This window comes from Salvelinus fontinalis, chromosome 32 (genome assembly GCF_029448725.1).
Source record: "Salvelinus fontinalis isolate EN_2023a chromosome 32, ASM2944872v1, whole genome shotgun sequence".
Taxonomy (NCBI): Eukaryota; Metazoa; Chordata; class Actinopteri; order Salmoniformes; family Salmonidae; genus Salvelinus; species Salvelinus fontinalis.
This window is the reverse complement of record NC_074696.1, coordinates 44,818,986-44,844,250: the sequence shown is the minus strand read 5'-3', so window position 1 is coordinate 44,844,250 and position 25,265 is coordinate 44,818,986. Positions and strand designations below refer to the sequence as shown.

The following is a 25,265-nucleotide window of genomic DNA, read 5'->3' as shown; positions in this document are numbered from 1 at the left end:
ATGACTTCGAATTGCAGTCGCTATAGACCTACTCATAATATGCAGGAGAACTATCGCCTTATGGTGAGGATAGCCAAGTTGCAAGACGCAATCGTTAGGCAAGGGCAATTCTGTGCCACCAGTAAGTACTGGTAGTAGTGTGAAATCCCCCCCCACAGTTCCCGCAGCAGGGAAAAAAATTCACAGCTTCTGGAAAGAAATGCTGCCGGCATGCTTAACCGGTGTCGCTCATTCAGCCAACAGCGACTTTCAACCGGTTTTCCCCACTAAGCAGCGAGTCAGAGCCCGAGCATTCTCAGGTCTGTCCTCCACCCGTTACGGGGTCTGAAGCCTCCCACCATTAGCTCTGACAAATTTAAAACCCTAGTCATTGCCAGCTTAGTGGAGTCTGCCCATAGCACAGTCATTGTAGTCAGCTCAGTTTTCCCCATCAAGACAGTGTCTGTGTCTCTCCCCTCCTGGAGGATCTGAGCCCTAGGACCATGCCTCAGGAGTACCTGGCCTGATGACTCCTGGCTGTTGCCGTCCCCAGTCCACCTGGTCGTACTGCTAATAGTTTCTGCTGTTCTGCCTGCGGCTATGGAACCCTGACCTGTTGTCCTGCTGTCGCAACCTCTGAATGTTCAGCTATGAAAAGCCAACTGACATTTACTCCTGCGGTTCTGACCTGTTGCACCCTCTACAACCACTGTGATTATTATTTAACCCTGCTAGCCATCTATGAACATCTTGAAGAACGACCTGGACTTAATGGCCATGTACTCCTATAATCTCCACCCCTCACAGCCTGGTTCCTCTCTAGGTTTCTTCCTAGGTTCCTGCCCTTTTAGGGTATTTTTCCTAGCCACCGTGCTTCTACATCTGCAATGCTTGCTCTCTGGGGTTTTAGATTTGGTTTCTGTATAAGCACTTTGTGACAACTGCTGATGTAAAAAGGGCTTTAGAAATACATTTGATTGATTGAGACATCACAGACTGACTGAGACGCTACACAGCTACTACATCATCAGCCAGACAACATGGAAGGAAACATGTCCCTGCCAACAGTGAAGAATATATTTTTGTTATCATTGTCCATGTTCCTTATCAGTCAAGGGAAAAGGCCCTCACCGTCAATGTTGAGCATCATCTTCCACATGGCGGGCCGCACCGACTGGTGGAAGCCGAACCACACCTCCCTACCCCCGCCCAGGGGGTGGTCGTAACCCTCTGGGGAGGAGAAGAAGGAGCGCCCCACTGGGGTGTACCTGGGGTGTAGAAAGAGGGTCACCTTTCACAGACAGAAAATGAATTGAATTATTCTACTACTCATGTTTTATTCAAGATCTAGCTTCATTGGGTTATATATCTTCTTTGAAATAATCTATACTATATTTATATCAATTGTAGACTACTAGTATATAAATACATATATACTCTTAAACTGCACACCAAACAGAATAGCTTGTTCCACATCTAAAAAAAAAACACAGCATAAAGCTTTTTATAGCAGTTCTACAGTACGTGGACACGCCTAGGCCCTCAGACCATAGATAAATCTGTATGCCGGCGCTGTCCACTAGGGCGGCAGCAGTCACCCACTTCATGGAAGGCAGGTGTCGCAGCACCACATCTACAGCGTGTACAGGGTTGGTGCTGATGGGCTTGTCCAGCTCCAAGGGCTCAGGCATGGTGCGCCCCATCAGGACCTCGTGCAGCAGGTGCCAGCTGACTAGCGACACAAACTTGATGGACACTTTGAAGGGGCGATCCTTACCCCCCTCCCCTGGCAGGGTGACATCCAGATCCACCTGAGGAGAATATATATGGGAGCTCAAGCTACGGCAACTCAATGTATCACTAGCACACCCATTTAACATTCAAAATTGTAAATTATACTAGAAATGCTATCATGTGTATCTTGTGTGCGCTTGCAACTCACCCCCGCTGTGGCGACTGGTAGGGGGTTGGCTGTGTAGAGGCTCCTTTTCCCATCGTAGACTGGCCTTCGGTCCCCAAAGATGGTCACCTTGAAGTGCTTCACCATGGAGTCCACCACCTCCCTATAGGGGCACCAGAGAGACAAATATATCAACTCTCCAACACTGCTCCATAACCATGGTCTTTTAAGTGGGTAAAGTGATGCAGAGTACAGTTCATGAGATCACATGAAAGATCTGCAGCCAGTTTGTGTTGGTTTGGGAATATTGATGCTGACACGTGATAGGTTTGTGGGTTTGATCCAGTGCGTCGGGCAGCTGTTTACCTGTTGACGCGACGCGGGCACTTCTCGGGCTTGATGTCGACTTCGTAGAGGTAGACGTCCATCTTGGGGATATCCACCTGGAAGCAGTTGGCCAGTAGCTTGATAGGCTTCCCCATGGTGCCAAAGCCAGGCCTCCGCGGCACTGAGAACAGGGCCTGGGCCCCAACATCTCCTAGAGGGAGAGAGAGGGTGCCAGTACTCAATATAAAAACACTTATGAAAAGAGGTTGTGGGGGAGGAGAAGGAAAGAAAGGGATCAAGAGAGAGTGAGTGTGACGGAGTGAGAACAAGAGCAAAATCAAACTGTAGATAGGAAGTAGTAGATGATGTGGCAAAAGGCAGGGGGCTCAAGGGGGATATAAAAAGGCTGTGAGGGTATTGTGGGATCCCACATAAGGAGGTGATGAAATAGGAGTCATGAGTAGCCTAGTTTTTTTCCCTCCCCAGAGCTATTGACACTAAAGGCTACAGAGTTTGTGCAGTGACATTTACCATGTTAAGGCATTGAATTATCCTAACTGACAAACACAAGCTTTGGATGAGAGTAGAGCAGGGGTGTGTCAGCCACACTACGCCAATTCTACCAAAGCACTTTCATGACAGCCTCGTCGGAAACTACTCCGGTAATCATGATGTCACAAAACCACACACTACCCACACTCAGATGAGCCGTAAACGACCTACTCTGACACTCACACAAAAGACATGACATCCACTCATATATAGTGTCACGAGTCATCTCTCAGAAAACATCAAATCAAAATCATGTGTAAAGAAGAATATAATAAACAGTATTATTTGCCTATGAGTTAAATAGGATGTGTTCTTCACATATTGTAGACCTTAAACATAGAACTAAATGCAGAACATTTATTGTAGGATCTCTATGACCTCAAATTGAAAAAAAAAGATGACTAGGTCTAAAGGGGAAAATAAAAAGGTGAGGCTGTCCTGGTTCATAGTACTGTGTCAGGGTCAGAGAATGACCCTGCAATAAAGTGCTCCGGGATAAAGTTTCCCCTAGGTACAGATCTAGGATAAGCTTGCCTTTCCCCAATACTAAACTTAACCATTAGGCCTCATGGGGGAAATGACCCAAGATCAGCATTTAGGGGCAACTTCACCCTACTCCCAGAAACACGGTGTAGTAGAGTGGGCTCGTCTGTGATGGCGCGTCCCCCAGTGTCTTATCACTCGCTCCTCCTATGTGTCGTTTCCATGCCAACATCACCTATGTTGTTGCCACTTCTCCATGGTAACCATGCTAACAAGAGGGAGTCCAAGAGCGGGTGTATTTGAACGTACGCCTCGATAAACCAGGAAGATTATGATCAATACTCGAGGATTTAATATTTTGGGGGGGGGGGGGTAAACTGACCCTTGCCTATATGAAGTAACAGGAGGTGATTGGAAAACACGGTGATCACACGACTACATGGGCAGAAGAAACCGAAAAGGGCAAGGCATGGCTGAATAGATGCTTATCACCTCAGATGCTAGCAGCCCACGTGAAGACATTCCAGAACTCAAGGCAAAATACTCATTATTCTCACTACTGCCACCTACGCCGGGTAAGAGCCCTCCAACCAAATACAGAGCAGTCAAAAATGGTTCTACCAACCCTGACATTCTCAAAGCCATCTTTGAGAAACTGGCCATCATTGAAAAAAACAACAGAGACTACATCCAAATCAATAGTCTCTCTCAGCCACTGTGCAGCAACTTCTCAACCAGGTGTCAACCCAAAGCGAAAAAAATATTGACCATGGAAGCTGAAATACAGAAACTGCAACAGGTGAATCTCCAAATGCAACAGAATATCCTATCATCGAAGTCCAGCGCCACAGCCGGAGATGGAACCTGAAACTGCATGGGATGCGAGAAGAGGACTGGGAGAGCATACGGAGCGTTACCATTGACATCCTCGGGAAAGTAGCACCCAGGATTCGAGACAAGCTCCCGGATGATCCACGCCCCAATAGATCCACAGACGACGCAATCGCAACCACACTGCACACTGCCCTAACCCATCTGGACAAGAGGAATACCTATGTGAGAATGCTGTTCATCGACTACAGCTCAGCATTTAACACCATAGTACCCTCCAAACTCGTCATCAAGCTCGAGACCCTGGGTCTCGACCCCGCCCTGTGCAACTGGGTACTGGACTTCCTGACGGGCCGCCCCCAGGTGGTGAGGGTAAGTAACAACATCTCCACCCCGCTGATCCTCAACACTGGGGCCCCACAAGGGTGCGTTCTGAGCCCTCTCCTGTACTCCCTGTTCACCCACGACTGCGTGGCCATGCACGCCTCCAACTCAATCATCAATTTTGCGGACGTCACTACAGTGGTAGGCTTTTATTACCAACAACGACGAGACGGCCTACAGGGAGGAGGTGAGGGCCCTCGGAGTGTGGTGTCAGGAAAATAACCTCACACTCAACGTCAACAAAACAAAGGAGATGATTGTGGACTTCAGGAAACAGCAGAGGGAGCACCCCCTTATCCACATCGACGGGACAGTAGTGGAGAGGGTAGTAAGTTTTAAGTTCCTCGGTGTACACATCACGGACAAACTGAATTGGTCCACCCACACAGACAGCGTTGTGAAGAAGGCGCAGCAGCGCCTCTTCAACCTCAGGAGGCTGAAGAAATTCGGCTTGTCACCAAAAGCACTCACAAACCTCTACAGATGCACAATCGAGAGCATCCTGTCGGGCTGTATCACCGCCTGGTATGGCTACTGCTCCGCCCACAACCGTAAGGCTCTCCAGAGGGTAGTGAGGTCTGCACAATGCATCACTGGGGGCAAACTACCTGCCCTCCAGGACACCTACACCACCCGATGTCACAGGAAGGCCATAAAGATCATCAAGGACAACCACCACCCGAGCCACTGCCTGTTCACCCCGCTATCATCCAGCAGGCGAGGTCAGTACAGGTGCATCAAAGCAGGGACTGAGAGACTGAAAAACAGCTTCTATCTCAAGGCCATCAGACTGTTAAACAGCCACCACTAACATCGAGTGGCTGCTGCCAACATACTGACTCAACTCCAGCTCACTTTAATAATGGAATTGATGGAAATTGATCAAAAATGTATCACTAGCCACTTTAAACAATGCCACTTAATATAATGTATATGTATATACTGTATTCTATATCATCTACTGCATCTTGCCATCTTTATGTAATACATGTATCACTAGCCACTTTAAACTATGCACTTTTGTTTACATACCCTACATTACTCATCTCATATGTATATACTGTACTCGATACCATCTACTGCATCTTGCCTATGCCGTTCTGTACCATAACTCATTCATGTATCTTTATGTACATATTCTTTATCCCTTTACACTTGTGTGTATAAGGTAGTAGTTGTGGAATTGTCAGGTTAGATTACTCGTTGGTTATTACTGCATTGTCGGAACTAGAAGCACAAGCATTTCGCTACACTCGCATTAACATCTGCTAACCATGTGTATGTGACAAATAAAATTTGATTTGATGTCAGCGACGTGGTGCGCCGCCTGGGAAAGCAAAGAGATGACGGGATCTCCGTGGACAACCACCATGTGGTTCACAATGTGGGGCGGCAGGTAGCCTAATGGATAGAGCGTTGGACTAGTTACCGGAAGGTTGCAAGATCGAATCCCCGAGCTGACAAGGTAAAAATCTGTCGTTCTTCCTATGAACAAGGCAGATAACCCACTGTTCCTAGGCCGTCATTTAAAAGAATTGTTCTTAACTGACTTGCCTAGTTAAATAAAGGTAAATATAATAAACCAATGAGAATCTACAGAGATGTCGTATGGAAAGAAGCCAAGGAGTCCAGGTTTCTTGTGGAGAATAAACTACGCATCAAGAGGCTCTCACTCCAGGAGATGCTGTCGCGATGGAAAAACTTTGGCCAATGGTAAAAAAAAGGCTAGAGAAGAAGGTTAGAGAGCATCTTTCACGGATCCTTTTGCACGATACAATTGACATGTTTACATTCACCCCGTTTCATATCACCAGGTTCGTAAATGAATACGGGTTCACCATATTGATCATAACTACCTCGGTTTAGGGTAGTCCAGTTCTTTCTCTAAGCTCAGGTTTCCTTATTAGCTACCTAGCTTACTAGTTCAACTAGTTAACCAGTTGTTCTTTTCACTAAACTGTATTTGTCTTATTTTATTTTTTGTCAGGTTATGCAACGTTTTGAATCCAATGCTCTAAATATTGTCTCTCTAAATGCCAGGGGTTTATGAAACATAACTAAAAGAAAATCACTTTTTATTTTGTAAACACTAATGCAGATTTCATTCTACTCCAGGAGAATTGTGATTCAGATTCTAGTTTTTGGAAATCACAATGGGGAAATACTGTTTATTATAGTCACGGGTCTAACCACTCAGCTGGTACTATGATACTGCTTCATAAGTTTAGAGGTGATATTTCAGTGTCTTGTATGTCCAAAGATGGGAGATGGGTTATATTGATTTCAAAACTAGATAATGCTTGTTTTATTGCTTTGCTGCAGGAGGGAGTGGTGCACTTCTCAAAATAAATGGCATCATGAGGAAGGAAAATTATGTGGATATATTGAAGCAACATCTCAAGACATCAGTCGGGAAGTTGAAGGTTGGTCGCAAATGAGTCTTCCAAATGGAAAATGACCCCAAGCATACTTCCAAAGTTGTGGCAAAATGGCTTAAGGACAACAAAGTCAAGGTATTGGAGTGGCCATCACAAAGCCCTGACCTCAATCCTATAGAAAATGTGTGGGCAGGACTGAAAAAGCGTGTGCCAGCAAGGAGGCCTGCCAACCTGACTCAGTTACACCAGCTCTGTCAGGAGGAATGGGACAAAATTCACCCAACTTATTGTGGGAAGCTTGTGGAAGGCTACCCGAAACGTTTGACCCAAGTGAAACAATTTAAAGGCTATGCTACCAAATACTAATTGAGTGTATGTAAACTTCTGACCCACTGGGAATGTGATGAAAGAAATAAAAGCTGAAATAAGTCACTCTCTCTACTATTGTTCTGACATTTCACATTCTTAAAATAAAGTGGTGATCCTAACTGACCTAAGACAGGGAATGTTTACTAGGATTAAAATGTCAGGAATTGTGAAAAACTGAGTTGAAATGTATTTGGCTAAGGTGTATGTATTCTTCTTACTTCAACTGTATATGGGTAAAACTCTGCCTCCTCAAATAAGACTTTCTTTTTGGATCTTGCTGACAAGCTTACTGAGCAGCAAAACAAGAATACAAATGTATGGCTTATAATAGCTGGAGACTTTAATGAAACACCTGATACTCTTTAGATAGATTTCCACCTAGAATAGCTGAAAGATATCAGCATAGTGACAACTAATTTTGCAGTAAACTGACAGTGATCAATACATGGCGCTTCTTTAATACGAACTTAAATAATACACCTGGTGTAATAGGTCAATGACGAATCAGATCCAGAATTGATCTGTTTTTCATTTCTCCCCCACTTTTACAGTATGTACAAGAAGTAAATCATAAACATGCTCCTTTGACTGATCATAAAATGATATTATTGAAGTTAGAATGTTCTGAAAAATCCAGTGGCATTCGAGGATACTGGAAACTTAATAATTCACTCCTAAATGATCCAGTCTTTAACAAGAGCATAAGTAACTTGACCATAGACTTGTTTAACTCAAATGATTTAGAACCAAAGCATGGAAGTAACTGGGAAATATTTAAATTCAAGGTAAGATCTAAAATCGCCATTACACGCAGTAAGGAACTAAAGAAGCAAAAATGTTTTAAAGACGAACTTATGAATAAATGTAATGTTCTCTTAGAAAAGGACACCCTTTCAGCAGAAGAAACAGATTTGAATACATCTCGATTAGAACTAGATCAAATGTAAATGTATTTAGCTAAACGGGCCTTTATTAGATCGAGAGCAAAATGGGTTGAGGAGGGTGAGAAAAACACAAGCAATTTTTTGCTCTGAAAAAAAAAGGAACTATAAAGAGAATCTCTTTCTGCCATGATTTTTATTTTACCTTTATTTAACTAGGCAAGTCAGTTAAGGTCAAATTCTCATTTTCAATGATGGCCTAGGAACAGTGGGTTAACTGCCTTGTCCAGGGGCAGAACGACAAATCTTCACCTTGTCAGCTCGGTGATTCGATCTTGCAACCTTCCGGTTACAAGTCCAACGCTCTTACCACTAGGCTACATCCCGCCTCTTAAGTATTGGCAATACCTTGTGTAAAAATCCAAAGATCATCTCTAACTTTGTGTATTCTTTCTATGAAAATCTGTATAAATCAAATTTAATGGGACTGAATGTTAACATTTTATAAAACACGTCCATGGTCATGTTCCAATGATTTCTGATGAGTTCATAAGTCCATATGTGAAGAGGAGTTTCGATTGTAGAGATTAGAGATTAGAAACACTTTTGGGAACATTTAGAGGGACCAGTATTCAACATGTTCCGAGAATGCCGGGCTAAGGGTGAGATGATTACTGCCATGAAACTAGGGGTTATTTCCCGAATACCAAATCCTGATAAAGATCCCCTTTTCATAGGTAATCGGAGACCCATTACATTATTAAATACAGATTAGAAATGGATAACGTTAGCATATGCTTATAGACTTAAATGGGCCTAAACCACCTTATTAATGAAACCCAAACTGGTTTCATGTAAGGTCGCCACATCAGCTGTAACATTAGGTTCGTTTTAGACTTGATTGATTACGTTGATTCAGAGGCTGTTATTTTATTCCACGACTTTTATAAAGTTTGATACACTTGAACACAAATTCCTAATACATTCGTTGTACACTTGGTTTCGGGACTAACTTTGTCTCTGTTATCAATGTTTTATAAAGATATTAATAGTTCCATTATGATTAATCATAACACATCTAAAAATTCACCATAGGGAACGCCAGGGTTGCCCTATTTCAGCACTTATTTATTTTAGTTGTAGAATTACTATATCTATTAACATTTTAAACAACCCTGAATTAAAAGGTATTTCAATATTTGGCAAATAAATTAATACATGATAAATGATACAGCTCTGTTTCAAAAAGACAAGGATCAAGTTGCTATTGCACTTAATATTATGAAATCATTTTCTGCTTCTGATCTGGATCTTAAATAATGCGAAATATTGTCCCTGCATGACTCAAATGACCAATCTGTTGAGAATATTGCAGTGAGAGATAATGTGAAATATTTAGGGGTGTACATGGTGAAAAACCATATTGTCCGTCAACATCTCAATTTCTCTCAGAGATTAAAGAAATCAAAAATCCATCTTCAACAACTGGCTCCAATGTGACCTCTATTATTGGAAGGTTTTTATTGTCCAAAGCAGAGGGTCTGTCACGTTTTGTCTACCCTGCTATCCCGATTTGTAGCTGATCAAACCAGCAAGGATATCAACAACAACAAAAAACTTTCCTAGACTTTATATGGAAAAATGAACACAAACTTAAGAAGTCTGTAATATCAAACCAAAGAGCTGATGGTGGGCTTGAAGTACTAGATTTCATTGACATCAACAATACCTTTAAAGTAAACTGGATAAAAATATGTATGCTTAGATCGGAATCTATATGGTACTTCATTCCCTGCCATATTTTTATGAAATTGGGTGGTCTTCAATTTTTGTGGAAGTGCAATTATTCTCCAGCAAAATTGCCCATCAAACTGTCCAAATTTCATGAACAAGCCCGTTTAGCCTGGAAATTATGTTATGTCCACAACTTCTCCCCACACAAGCCTCTTGTGTGGAACAACTATTTGATAAGGAAATATACTCTTATAGAAAGTTCATAGAAGCATAACTTCCCAATACATTATAAAGAATTTAATTCTATATGCAAAGCAATATCTTCAGGACTTAATTAATGAAAACTCATTTGTGTTTTGGCAAACATGTCATGATAGATGCACAACTTATGTTACAAGGTTTCCCCCTGCTGGATAAGAAATGTAATACATTCATAAGATAACTTTTTCACTCCAAGAAGGTCTCCTGGAGGGAAATTATTCTGGAACGCACATATTACTGAAATTGAATGGAAGAAAGCTTGGTTGCTCCCTCACCCATTTTGTATGTCAAATAAAGTAAAAAGAAATTCACTTTAAAATCCTGCACAAACTTGTCTAAATTCATGGATTTAGAGGACATAAGCCTTTTTTTCTGTGATAAAGGAGAAACTATTATACCCATTTTATGTGTGTGACTCTGAAGTTATTTTGGAGCAAGTATTTACTATTTTTATTTCATCAATAAGACCCATGTATTTACAATGAACGATGTAAAATGTTATTATTCAAATGAAAACAAAACCACTGAATTAGTTGTTCATTTCTTAATTCTCGCTGGTAAATTGTATATACACAAAAACAAATATTTGAAATCTGTCCCTGAATGCAATAGATTTTGACTTGAAATTCAATATCTAATAAAATCTCTAGAATTAGTCAATAACAAAAGAAACACTATTCTTACAACTCATAAGTTTATACAACTGTAACCCCTGGCTTTTTTCATATTTTTTTTGTTAATTTCTTTAAGGAATTTAACTTTCGAAAATCAATTCATTTTTTTACTTTTAATGCTGTTTTATGTTTATTCAGAAAAAATATACATGTAGTGATGTCTTATATTTGTATTGTAATTTGAAATGTTATACACTGCTCAAAAAAATAAAGGGAACACTTAAACAACACAATGTAACTCCAAGTCAATCACACTTCTGTGAAATCAAACTGTCCACTTAGGAAGCAACACTGATTGACAATAAATTTCACATGCTGCTGTGCAAATGGAATAGACAAAAGTTGGAAATTATAGGCAATTAGCAAGACACCCCCAATAAAGGAATGGTGCAGCAGGTGGTGACCACAGACCACTTTTCAGTTCCTATGCTTCCTGGCTGATGTTTTGGTCAATTTTGAATGCTGGCGGTGCTTTCACTCTAGTGGTAGCATGAGATGGAGTCTACAACTCACACAAATGGCTCAGGTAGTGCAGTTCATCCAGGATGGCACATCAATGCGAGCTGTGGCAAAAAGGTTTGCTGTGTCTGTCAGCGTAGTGTCTAGAGCATGCAGGCGCTACCAGGAGACAGGCCAGTACATCAGGAGACGTGGAGGAGGCCGTAGGAGGGCAACAACCCAGCAGCAGGACCGTTACCTCCGCCTTTGTGCAAAGAGGTGCACTGCCAGAGCCCTGCAAAATGACCTCCAGCAGGCCACAAATGTGCATGTGTCTGCTCAAACGGTCAGAAACAGACTCCATGAGGGTGGTATGAGGGCCCGACGTCCACAGGTGGGGGTTGTGCTTACAGCCCAACACCGTGCAGGACGTTTGGCATTTGCCAGAGAACACCAAGATTGGCAAATTCGCCACTGGCGCCACGTGCTCTTCACAGATGAAAGCAGGTTCACACTGAGCACATGAGCACATGTGACAGACGTGACAGAGTCTGGAGACGCCGTGGAGAACATTCTGCTGCCTGCAACATCCTCCAGCATGACCGGTTTGGTGGTGGGTCAGTCATGGTGTGGGGTGGCATTTCTTTGTGGGGCCGCACAGCCCTCCATGTGCTCGCCAGAGGTAGCCTGACTGCCATTAGGTACCGAGATGAGATCCTCAGACCCCTTGTGAGACCATATGCTGACACATGCACATTTGTGGCCTGCTGGAGGCCATTTTGCAGGGCTCTGGCAGTGCACATCCTTGCACAAAGGCGGAGGTAACGGTCCTGCTGCTGGGTTGTTGCCCTCCTACGGCCTCCTCCATGTCTCCTGATGTACTGGCCTGTCTCCTGGTAGCGCCTCCATGCTCTGGACACTACGCTGACAGACACAGCAAACCTTTTTGCCACAGCTCGCATTGATGTGCCATCCTGGATGAACTGCACTACCTGAGCCACTTGTGTGGGTTGTAGACTCCGTCTCATGCTACCACTAGAGTGAAAGCACCGCCAGCATTCAAAAGTGACCAAAACATCAGCCAGGAAGCATAGGAACAGAGAAGTGGTCTGTGGTCAGCACCTGCAGAACCATTCCTTTATTGGGGGTGTCTTACTAATTGCCTATAATTTCCCCCTTTTGTCTATTCCATTTGCACAACAGCATGTGAAATTTATTGTCAATCAGTGTTGCTTCCTAAGTGGACAGTTTGATTTCACAGAAGTGTGATTGACTTGGAGTTACATTGTGTTGTTTAAGTGTTCCCATAAAACAAGTTGTTAAAAATGCTGACAAGAGGAAAAACAGACAAAAACACACACCGATCTCATCAAGGGTCTATCTTAGCTTACCTGTGGAAAAATCAAAGGAAGATGGTCTAATGGTGTGTTGGAAAATTAATAGTGTCAGCCAGGAACAGAAATAGCCTATACGCTCAAACCTTAACTTATACACCGACTGCACAACTACTGAACCTAAACCTACCAAGAAACAACGAAGTGTACAAGAGTGGGCAGCAATGGAGGTGTGGATGGCTAACTGCCTCTTCTTTCTTCTCCCCTTCCCTTCATAGTTAGGCTACACGTCTACCCACACAGAGCCTGGGCTCTGTTGGCTTACACATACAAAACCCACACAATAAACACCATGTGAAAGCTGTAGGCTTTCGTCATAGTGAGTCAGCCAGTTGTTTTCAGCCAGGTACAGGCACTCGGCAGCTTTGCCCAAGATGTACTCTGAAGGAGCCTACCGTTAATACTTTAGCTTCAAGGACCTTACAATGCCTTCAGAAAGTATTCATGCCCCTTGACTTATTCCACTTTGTGTTACAGCTTGAATTCAAATTAGATTTAATATACTTTTTTCCTCACCCATCTACACACAATACCCTATAATGACAAGTGAAAACATGGTGTTTTTAGAAATGTGTTCAAATTTATTGAAAATGAAATACACAAATGTACTTAAGTATTCACACCCCTGAGTCAAACAATACATGTTAGAATCACAATTACAGGTGTGAGTCTTTCTGGGTAAGTCTAAGAGCTTTGCACACCTGGATTGTATAATATTTGCAATTTCTTCTTTTTTTTTTTTATCTTCAAGCTCTGTCAAGCTGATTGTTTATCAATGCTAGACAACCATTTTCAAGTCTTGCCATAGATTTAAGAAGATTTAAGCCAAAACTAAACTAACTAGGCCACCCAGGAACATTCAATGTCATCTTGGTAAGTAACTCCAGTGTATATTTGGCTTTGTGTTTTAGGTTATTGTCCTGCTGAAAAGGTGAATTTGTCACCCAGTGTCTGTTGGAAAGCAGACAACCAGGTTTTCCTCTAGGATTTTGCCTGTACTTAGCTCTATTCTGTTTTTTTTTATCCTAAAACACTCCCTAGTCGTTGCCGATGACAAGCATACCCATAACATGATGCAGCCACCACCATGCTTGAAAATATGAAGAGTGGTACTCAGTGATGTGTTGGATTTGCAGTTTTACTTTAGTGCCTTATTGCAAACAGGTTGCATATTTTGGAATATAATTTTTCTGTACAGGCTTCCTTCTTTTCACTGTCATTTAGGTTAGTATTGTGGAACAACTACAATGTTGTTGATCCATCCTCAGTTCTCCTATCATAGCCATTAAACTCTGTTCCTGTTTTAAAGTCACCATTTGGCCTCATGTTGATATCCCTGAGCGGTTTCCGTCCTTTCTGGCAACTGAGTTAAGAAGGACTCCTGTATCTTTGTAGTGGCTGGGTGTATTGCAGCACCATCCAAAAGCATACTTTATTACTTCACCATTCTCAAAGGGATAGTCAACGTATGCTTTAAAAAATGTTTACCCATCTACCAAGGTGCCCTTCTTTGCGAGGCATTGGAAAACCTCCCTGGTCTGTGTGGTTGAATCTGTGTTTCAAATTCACTGCTCGACTGAGGGACCTTATAGATAATTTTCATGTTAAACACTATTATTGCACACGGCGTGAGTCCATGCAACTTATTATGTGACTCTGTTACGGATACAGGTATCCTGTGTGTGTGTATCCTGTGTGTGTATTTATTTTCTCTCCTTCTCCCCTCACAGGTGGCAATCATCATTCCCCAATCAGTCATCAATCAGAAGACACACCTCCTCCTGTTTCCATTACCCAATCACAACCCCTTTCCCTTGGTTTAAAAACCCACTCAGTTGTTCTCTGGAGCTCAATCTCTCTGTAGCGTTCTTGTTTGGTTTAGCAACTACATGTCACTTTGTCTGTTAACATGTGAGTATTGTTTTGGTTATGGTGTTTGACTGTTTGATGGTGGGAAAAGGGGTTACCAAGTCGCTCATGGGCATACATTACCCGTAGGAATATTTTGTCTAAATACCCTAGTTAGAACTGGGCGGCCCACCTGCTGTATTTTTGGTTAGTTTTTTTCCCGACCCCCTTTACCGTGTGTTTAAAAATAAATTGAGTGTTTGACGGTAATTTAGTTGTCTGTGGTTTTCGTTCTCACTTACGTTTTTACTTTACTTTGCATGAGTTATGTTACGGGTCTCGTTCCCACCCCCCCCTAGGCTGCCGGGCCAAAGGGATTCGTAACAGACTCGTTAATCAAATGTTTACTCCTAAACTTCTTTAGGTTTTCTATAACAAAGTGGATGAATATTTATTGACTTAAGACATTTTAGCTTTTAATTTTTACATTTGTAAAAAATGTCTACAAACAATTCCACTTTGACATTATTGTGCATAGGCCAGTGACAATTTTTAATCTATTTAAATTCAGGCTGTAACAAAATAAAGGGGTGTGAATACTTTGGTAGACTGGCTCTGGCAGCCAAAACAGCCAAATATTCCATCCACATGTGGATCGATTCTCAATTGCAATACGATTCTAGAAACTTAAAGCCCTTTACTTTCATATCACATCAAAATAATTTCACATTTTTAAGCAGCTTTATCACAGTTGCAGCCAACAGTATTTTTCAGTGACACCTTCTGGCGGCCACAGGTGTTCAGAGCATGCTAATTAGCACAGGTGGTCCCTCGTTCTTCCGTACACCCTTGCTGTAACATGGCGATATGGCCCTGTGGGAACACTAACCCTAGAAAGGTGTATATCAAGTTAACCTTTATGCCATTTTATTCTTGCTGATATAAAAAGGTCCTTATGCATCCAAAACCGTACCACAAGCAATGCGTGTTAATGTTCAGACCGAGCGTCGGGCCTCTTAACAAAACTCCCTTGTACAGAAGACGCCTTTGTCCAATGGCTCTTACGTGTAATGGAACTGAGTCATGATCAAGCGCAATCTGCAGCTGTATCCTACCTTTGGCTCCTCTCTCAAGTCACATTAAAACACGTGTCATTTGGTGTGTGCAAAATGTATCCTTTTCCCCCCTAAAAACACAGCAGTGTCCTTTGGAGGAAGTAGGCAATTTTATTTATCTATTCATCATTTATTTACCAGGCCTCATTAAGACACCAAATACAGATTAAAGGTGATCTATGCAGAAATCGCTCCACCATTTTGTGGTTGCTAAAATTCTAATAGCCTAATTCAGTTGTGACAAGCAATTATAGTGTAGAGAAATACATGTGAAATATATTTTCCATAACCAAAAATACTGTATTTTCAGCTGTTTGAAGGTGTCAATAAAGATGTAAAAATGAAACTTAAGAACGGGAAGTATAAAAAGCGCACAGAACAGATCTACCGCTTCTTAGACTTGCTTTCGATGAGAAAGACGGCGCTGTAACTCATTTCAATGAGAATTTGGTCAGGTCGCCCAAAATGTTGCAGCTTTTAGATTTGATGTTAAACTGATAGAATAAGGTGGACCCTATTAACCTAATGACATGGTCTCTTGATTCCCATAGTCTTGTAAGCAGTCATCCTGTTCTTCGGAAAACATGCCGATCCACCAGACTGTCGAATGAGTGCTAAGAAAGCAGACGGCAGAAATCATATCCATCTCCAATCATGGTTGGTTTCAATGTTAACGGCTCAAAAGTATGCCAACAACCATTACACTCAAAGCAGCTTCCCATGGGTTATAGTTAACTGACTGTGGCTAATCTGATTATTGAGCGAGGCTACAGTGCGCACCATTCAATAACTTCTGACACCAGATGGTGTGAAAGGCAGGCAGGCAACCTCAAACAGCCAACCACACACACAGACAGTCTCTCATGGGCTCCAGATGAGGCACACCTGATGGGCATTCTACCTGCCTATGACAGACATCTGCAAAACAAGTGAGACTGGTGTGCGTGCACATGTTGTTTACCAACCGGCTAACATAGCAGGCGTAGAAAACCCTGAAACTATACTAAACAAAAATAAACATAACAATTTCACATTTACTGAGTTACAATTCATAAGGAAATCAGTCAATTTAAATAAATTCCTGGATTTTACATGGCTGAGCAGGGGTGCAGCCATGGGTGGTCCTTGGAGGGCATGTTCAGTGTACTGGGCTTGACGAGAAGAGACATTAAAAAAAAATCTGTTTTAGGAGGTTTTCTACTACACTGTTCAACCAATTGAGTAAATTTGGAGAAGGAGTTAAGATGGAGTGTCTTGTGACTTCCGCTTTTGGACATATAACATCACAGGCTCTCTTTCCATTTCCCCTGAACCTGAACATCCGGTTGATGCAATAGGGTCCAGCTGCAACATAATCTCTCAGAGCAGTCATCCCTCAGGTCTCTATGCTGCCACCTACTGATATGTACTTTCCCAAGTTCTCTCACGTCACCCCGCTCCTCCGCTCTCTCCAGTGGCTTCCAGTTGAAGCTCGCATCCGCTACAAGACCATGGTGCTTGCCTACGGAGCTGTGAGGGGAACGGCACCTCCGTACCTTCAGGCTCTGATCAGGCCCTACACCCAAACAAGGGCACTGCGTTCATCCACCTCTGGCCTGCTCGCCTCCCTACCTCTGAGGAAGTACAGTTCCCGCTCAGCCCAGTCAAAACTGTACGCTGCTCTGGCACCCCAATAGTGGAACAAACTCCCTCACGACGCCAGGTCAGCGGAGTCAATCACCACCTTCCGGAGACACCTGAAACCCCACCTCTTTAAGGAATACCTAGGATAGGATAAAGTAATCCTTCTAACCCCCCCCCCCCCCCTTAAAAGAGTTAGATGCACTATTGTAAAGTGGTTGTTCCACTGGATATCATAAGGTGAATGCACCAATTTGTAAGTCGCTCTGGATAAGAGCGTCTGCTAAATGACTTAAATGTAAATGTAATGTAATCTCTTAGTGCAGTGCATCTCTCAGGAAAGGTGGGGGTGTGAAAGGAACCATATAAGGAGAAGTGGGGTTTTTCAAGGAGTCTTATCACTAGAAGTGCTGGAATTCCATAACTACTAGAACAGCCATGACTTGATATTTCAATTATTATTTCAAATATTGATTCATAAATTGTAAAATGTAAGATTTTTTTTTATAAAAAGGTAGCTAACGTTAGTTAGCATTTTCATTTATGAAAAAACAAAGTTACATCCATGGCTACCGGCAGGTAACATTCAAAGACACAGCTCACAGTTAGTGAATACATAATTTGTTGCATAACTGAACTGACTGTCCACACTGTCATTTCTGCAGACTAACGTCCGATAACCCAAATAACGTCGAGTGGCAACTTTTGAAACCCCCACTTCTCCTTAGAGGGCTTGTAGTTGATGTACGACGCCTCCAGACACCCATGTAGGAAGAGCAGCGTATTAACAGCCGAGTGGCTACCGCAAACTGCATGATAACAGAACCTAAAACTAGTTGATTCATTTGTACCATGTGATTTTCATTTGATTATGTACTACTGTAGGTTCAGCTAACCTTTATCAAGACACCCATGTTGACTGGATTCCCACTGAAGATGTGCAGTGCTACAGCAGCAGCAGACTCGACTTCTACTACTTAGTCCTTTTCTAGATATGAAAGGAGACATCCCTCCAATTATGAGATGGTCGTTATATGCTGTGGTCAATCTGAACGAGTCGGTTGTGCCATTTGAGTAGAGCACCTTTACCTTGTCGTCAGGACAAAAGTGCCCCCTTAAACCGTATGAATATCTGAAATATAATTTGGAACATGTAAAAGGCTATATTTATGATATTGTAAACATACTGTAGTTTAATTATAGCGAATATTATTGTACGGGTGAAAATCATATTCATCGCTGCTTTGCCTAGCCCCATAAAACACATTTAGCATTGACAATGTAATTGTGTTATCAGTGGCAATTTAAGTGCCACTCAGATCTTCTTGGAGAAAAGTATCTGGCATTGAACTTGGTGGTAGTAATTGTGTGTTTTAAGCTAAGGATCTTATCTCCTGCTTTCAGACGTTTCACCACCTAGATTACAAGGGTTGGATTTTAAGCAAATGTAATCAGTACATTCATACTTGCGGTATGTGGAGCAGAGCTGTTGTGAAGGAAGTGAGTTTGTTTATACAGGACTTCCCGCCCGCCCCCACCTACCATCAACCAATCATGTCAATGCAGAGTTATACAGAGCCCTCCACATTGTTACAAAATTTGAGAGGTGCACGGCGATGCGGTACGGAGCTCAAGTTGGCCTTTGCGTACCTCCGGAGGCTACACATTGCGTCATATCATCCAAAAAGTGCTTCCGACCACATTTTCAGATCATGCATAAATTTGCTTTAATGCCATCATACTGTAGGCCAGTGGTTCCCAACTCTGGTCCTCGAGTACCCCACAACAGTACAGTTTTACTGTAGCAGCAAACACACTTGATTCAACTTGTCAACTAATCATAAGGCCCTCAGAGTTAGATCAGTATGTTGTCAGGGGCTACAAAATAAGTGCTTGCTATTGGGGGTACTCAAGGACTAGAGTTGGGAACCACTGCTGTAAGCCTTTGGCTGCATTGGCATTGCATGAAATTTAAAAAATGGGTTCACATGGCTGATATTCTGAACATTGTGGCAATCAAATAAAACTCATTGGAGAATTTGACTAAACAAAGGTGATGTTAATTTGAAAATACAACACAGGAACAGACAAATGAGATTCCCTTCCCCTCTTTATTGCTGGATTGTGATCTGTGATTAAATCAACATTGGTGCTAGTTCATCCTGAATAATAGTTAACTTAACAATTAAAACAAGTTTAAACACTTCACTTCAAAGAATCAACACTTTCCTATAATTTATAAGTGTACAAGTAAGCTAATTCATATGTAAACGTGTAGACATTTTAGCAACAAGTAGGCTATTATTACTAAAACAATTTTGTGGGGGTGGAAATGTCAATACCAACCTCGCTCCACCGATCCCTGTCTACTGGGTGTGCAGAGGTCTGCTCCAGTCCAGCAGTAGCTCACTTGATTAACTAATTAGGTTTGATACATTGAATAAGGAGAATTAGTGCTGGGCTGGAACAGAAGCCTGCACACCCAGCAGGGTTGGCCTGCTCCAGTTGTAATAGGTTTATACGTTGTGTGGCTTTTAAACTATTATTGTTGACAAAATTTGCTAACATACAATCCATGGTATACAAGGATGTACCCTTATTCTCTTGGGACCTCTTCATCTACAGACAAGGGTTTGACAGCTCTCAATCTGAAGACAGAAAACAAAAGAAACAGGCTGCATTTTACTAAAGTTAGACATCCCTGAAAATTATGTCCTCAGTTTTTCCTCACTAGGGACTGGAGAAGTTTCATAGTGTCCTCCCACAAAGGTACCTGCCATATCCAGAGTAGCCTACTCTCCCTTCTATGACAACTGGAAGTGGTAGCTAATCCTGTCACCCTCTTCAATGGCTGTTAGTTAGCTATCTACAGTACCTAGCTACAAATGCATTTGGCATTACAACAAATGCGTAAAGATAGCTAACTAAAATGATGTTCGTAAACTGGTGACATTTAATTTACGTAGCTAGCTTTAGTGTGTAAAGTTAGTTAGCTAGCGAACACTACGTAAGCAGCTCTTAAGTTAGCCTGCACACTAAGTTTCTGTAGCTAGCTAATAATACATTGATCATTTTAAAAATGTTTACTTACTTGAATATGTTCTACAACGCCTCTGTTTTCTGGGTCCTTGAAAAACAAAATAATGGGCAATCTTCCCAAAGTTCATTGTGGTTGCAAAACACAGCCAGCCATTTGGATAATTGGAGGACTTTCAACAGACTGACATGCTGCCCACGTCGCATACACATACATGTCATTCAATCGTTTCACCCACTGCTTGCGCATGTCAACGAGTGCTTGCACTAAAATAGATATTGGTTTTGTTTGTAAAGCTTGACGTGCTGCCTCTCCCATCTCCTCATTGGTTTTTAGGCGCATATACCCACGTGGGTGATTTTAAAGATGAATTGAGGTTCACACTTCAGTCCAGTCGGTGGTGGTAATGCACCTTAAAGTTGGTTGCCAACCACAATATAAAGTCCGACGAAGCAGCTTGAAGGACGAGAGATTACTAGAAACAAACTTGGTTTAAGTTACCCTTTTATCTGCAGATTAATTGTTGTGGATTACATGTTGGAGTAGAGGACCTTGTGCATTTCAGGTAAAATAACAACCCAATGTTTATCCCAGCGCACATTAGCTAGCAAACTCTAGCTAGCTAATTTGTCCTGGGATATAAACATTGGGTTGTTATTAGCAACAGCTAGCTAAATTACCATAAATGTATTTTTGACCGGTCCCCAAATTAATATATTTGGTTCAAAGTTCGTTTTGATATTTCAACCTGCGTGTCCTGATCGTGTCTGGTGTGCGTGGACAAAAACGACATGCGTGCAATGGCGAGCGAGCTGTCTGGTCAGCATGTGAGTTTGGTCTTCCAACACAAAATGTGGGGTTGCTAGGTGATTTGTGACGCAACTGCAAACCCTCTATGGTTCCTTTCGAATCCCCCACTTTTCCTGAGAGATTTACATATCAGTAGGTGGCAGCATAGAGGCCATGTGAGATGACTGCTCTGAGATGATGTCGCAGCTGGACCCCCTCGGTTGAAGGGGACCCGGCAGAGGCTACCAACCAGCAAACACTCTTACCAACGACAGTATATCTAGTCACCCAAATTAGTTTTCTAACCCAGACAGTACAGTGAAAGGACTGAATGAGTTATTTCATTTCATCTGATTGGTATAGTAGGCTTGATCGTATGCTATCCTTTAAGGAATTAAACTGATAACGTTAGTCAGCCTACAAAACTTCAACACCAACTGTAACAATTTAATATGGGGTTTGACAGACGGTGTAAGAATATACCTGAAGTTCCGATTTCCATTCATGAGGTCTCTGTCCGGATAACCCCCGGCTCCCAATGGTCAAATATCGGCGCAGCTCCTGTTCGTACGACGCTATTTAGTCAGCGCTGTAGCTCTAGTGTTGGAGATTTTCCACCCGAAGACTCTCAAGTCGACACCCCGGCTTCTGTCGCTGATGTGGACACGGGCCGCTTGCGGTGTCCACTTACCCAGAGGTCCTCCCAAATTGCCCCAGTTGTTGTCAACCCGCACAAGTTAAACGACGTATCCCATTATGTTCGTTGGAGTATTAATTGTTTCCAGCAGACAAATCTATTTATTTTCAAAGACAAGTCTCTGAAAATATTTCATGGAGACTCGACAGACGGCGATTATTCCTGAACGGCTTTAATGCTACCTCAGTCGTTCGAAGTTTTCCCTCGTCATCAGTTGCCAGGATAATAACAAATACTTGACGTTCTTTGAACGATAAACGTGAACACTTTGCCGCTCTTTTGGTGTTGTTCTGCCGGCAAATTTGTGTTTCACACCCCGGTACGTTCTCGGTACTACCGCTGTGAAGCAGACAAGAATAATTAAGTACTTTCCGGGTCACGGTTTTTGGAATCCTTCAGAATAAGAGTCCTATCTAAACTTTGAAAACTAACAATAAAAAAATATATAAATATATAACTAGGCAAGTCAGTTAAGAACAAATTATTATTTACAATGACGGCCTACCCCGACCTAACCCTAAACATGGCCGTTTGTGATACAGCCTGGAATTGAACCAGTGTCTGTAGTGATGCCTCTAGCGTTGAGATGCAGTGCCTTTGACTGCTGCGCCACTCAGGAGCCCCTTCACAAATCAGACTGAATAAACTTAATTTGAATGTACTTTACCTGTTGTCTGCAGATTGTCTTTATGTAGGAGGTAATATGAGACCAAATATCCACAGGGAAGTGTTATTACAGGCTGACTTGAGTCGCGTTGCAAAATAAATGTAGAAATCTATATTCAATTATTGCACCAACGAGCGCCTGCGTTGCCAAGGGCTAAAATAGAAGTCAGTTCTATTTCTGATTCAGATCGCGCTGCGGGTCCTGCCTCACCCATCTCCTCATTGGTTTATAGAAGCAGGTACCCACGTGCCATCTCCTCATTGGTTTACCCACGTGGGTGACTGAAGACAAACGAGATCAGTGGCGGTAATGCACCTAATTTATGAAAGCTGCCAATCGCAATATGAAGTCAAGAGAAGAAAAAGAAGCCTGGAAGAATGAGAGATGACTAGAAATGATTCGGTTGACTGTTTTATGTGTGGATTAATTGTCAAAGTAGAGGACCATGTGCATTTCAGGTAAAATAACTCAATGTTTATATCCCAGGACAAATTAAATAGCAACTGCAAGCTAGCTAAATATTAAAATGTGCTAGCAACCAGCTAGCCAGCTAAATTGCCATAAATGTTTCATGCTTTTCGACCTGTTCCAAAATGTAATAATTGGTTCAGAGTTTGTTTTGATATTGCAACCTGTGTGTCGTGATCGCGTTTGGTGTGGGGGGACAAAATCAATTTGCTCACGATGGTACACGCGTGCGAATATGAGTGTTTCATTTGTATCTTGTTAGTTTAACAAAAAAAATCTCAGTTTTTACCCCACCCAGTAGGTGGCGGCAATACACCTTTTTGGATGTAGTCACCAATAAAACCTTAAGATGCCAGAATGTTGAATAAAATGATATTTACAATTTCTTTACCGGTTGTACCTTTTGGTTGCTAGGTGGAGATCGGGAATCCACAGGAAATGGTTGTTTACCCAACTTTTACGGCACCGGTAAATTCTGTCTTGTATTTTCAATCTCTTTCACGCATTGCACGTGATGCACAATATGTCAACAATAGCCGAACGAAGGTAGTCGACCGAAGAACAAATATTTGGAAACATGCTATCTAAACAAAAGAGATGGAAACGACTGACTGTGGTCCAATGGAACAAATTAGTCATAGTGGGTAGAACAAGCAAGATGGGCAGAGCCAAGCACGAGCTAGCGTGAGCCAATTGGCTTGTTGTAGCATCATCTGCATATTTCTGTTAGGAAACGCCTACTCAATGAATTGCGTGTGTGCTTTAACTCAATTTGCCTTTGCACTCCTACTAAATAATGCACTTTAAAAAAAAACTTTAGCAAAGGGTAAAGTTTACAAAACTTTGTCCACTCTGTTCATTACAGATTCTAGTTTTGGGAACAGAACTGTATTGAGATCAAATGTTTCAAATTTGCAATGTTGGCCAAAATCCATCTCGTTCCATCTTCTCCCACTGCTGGCCAGTGGGCTTCCTCTCACTACCATATTTAGTAGTGAGTGGAAACACTATTCAGATGCTTCACATTTATACATCCTCTGAAATGTCTTATTGTTCTCTGTGACGTTTCCTCGCAATCAGCTGTTCGGTTAGGCTCTGCGATATTGTGCTAGTGTATGTCACGTGCGAATGGCACCAGTATTGAAAAGATAAAATAAGGAAATACCTACAATGTACAGACTAGTTTACTGAAAATCGAGCCAACAAGGAACCCAAACCGGCTGCGCGCATGCGCCATCGTGCATAAATGTATTTTGTCCCCCCACACCAAGCACGAACACGACACGCAGGTTAAAATATCAAAACACTGAACCAATTATATTAATTTGGGGACAGGTCGAAAAGCATTAAAGATTTAATTTAACATATTAACATGTTGTTAGGTAGCTTGCTGTTGCTAGCTAATTTCTCCTGGTATATAAATAATTGAGTTATTTTACCTGAAATGCACAAGGTCCTCTACTCTGACAATTAATCCACACACAAAACGGTCAACCGAATCGTTTCTAGTCATCTCTCATTCTTCCAGTCTTCTTTGGACTTTATATGGTGATTGGCAACTTTCATAATAAGGTGCATTACCACAACCGACCTCAGTTCATCTTTCAATCAACCAGATGAGTATAAGTTCCTAAAAACCAATGAGAAGATGGCAAGTGGGTATATGCTTCTAAAAACCAATGAAGATGGGAGAGACGACTTGCAGTGCGTTCTGCGAAACAAATAGAATCAACTTATATTTTAGCACCGGCAACGCAGATGCTCATTGGCGTCCGTGAGCAGTGTGGGTGCAATGATTGAATAACATGTATGTGTACGTTTATTTTTGCAGCGCACTCGACGTGTCCGGTTTGGGCCTGGTGTTAGTCAAATGTAGCTTACTCAGATCTCTACACAGGCTCTGCCCCTGAGAGGGGGAAGCATCTTCAGACAGCATTCCCTGCAATGTTGCATCCTGTGAAATCCTGGAGATCCAAGATCCTTTCTACCGCTTTCACAATGATTTCCAATTTCTTTGATTGTTTTGTTAGTTTGACCTGTACAATTAATCACTTTAGCAAAAAAACATAACAAAATCAACCTTTTTTTAAATGAGTGTTTCAGGAGCTCTCAACTGCCTGACATCCATAGACTGTTGGGCATCCGCTGCCATAGCTTCATCATTTCTACTCGTTAATAGTTCTGGCTTGTAGATTTTTTTTAGGGCGATTTAATTATGGAGTTTCCATGGTAACAATCTGAAGTTTAAACAAGTTAATTGTGTAGATACTCTAAGAAAAACCAATGGTCCAAACCTCATGTCTCTATCATAATCTGTTTAAAAATGTATTGGAGTTTTTAACCTTGTAGAATGGCCAAGATTAGGGTGACTAAATCAATGGAGGCCAAAATAGCATTGCGTCAGCTAGGCTGGATCTGGTTTTAATGTCTATGGACTGG

The 25,265-nt window shown here is 42.0% G+C and overlaps 1 protein-coding gene across 2 annotated transcripts in view; it reads right to left on the bottom strand.

Moving 5' to 3' along the window:
* The window catches only part of LOC129831453 (protein argonaute-3-like), a 41,025-nt gene extending 18,965 nt beyond the window's left edge, over positions 1-22,060 (bottom strand). For both annotated transcript variants that reach the window (XM_055894852.1, XM_055894853.1), the window contains exons 1-5: positions 21,478-22,060; positions 2,246-2,417; positions 1,922-2,042; positions 1,582-1,790; positions 1,111-1,247 (exon numbers count right to left, since the gene is read on the bottom strand). In XM_055894852.1, the coding sequence (XP_055750827.1) occupies positions 1,111-1,247; positions 1,582-1,790; positions 1,922-2,042; positions 2,246-2,417; positions 21,478-21,496 (658 nt within the window). In that variant the 5' untranslated portion in view covers positions 21,497-22,060. The remainder of the gene's footprint in view (positions 1-1,110; positions 1,248-1,581; positions 1,791-1,921; positions 2,043-2,245; positions 2,418-21,477) is intronic.
* Between the last annotated feature and the right edge of the window lie 3,205 nt (positions 22,061-25,265).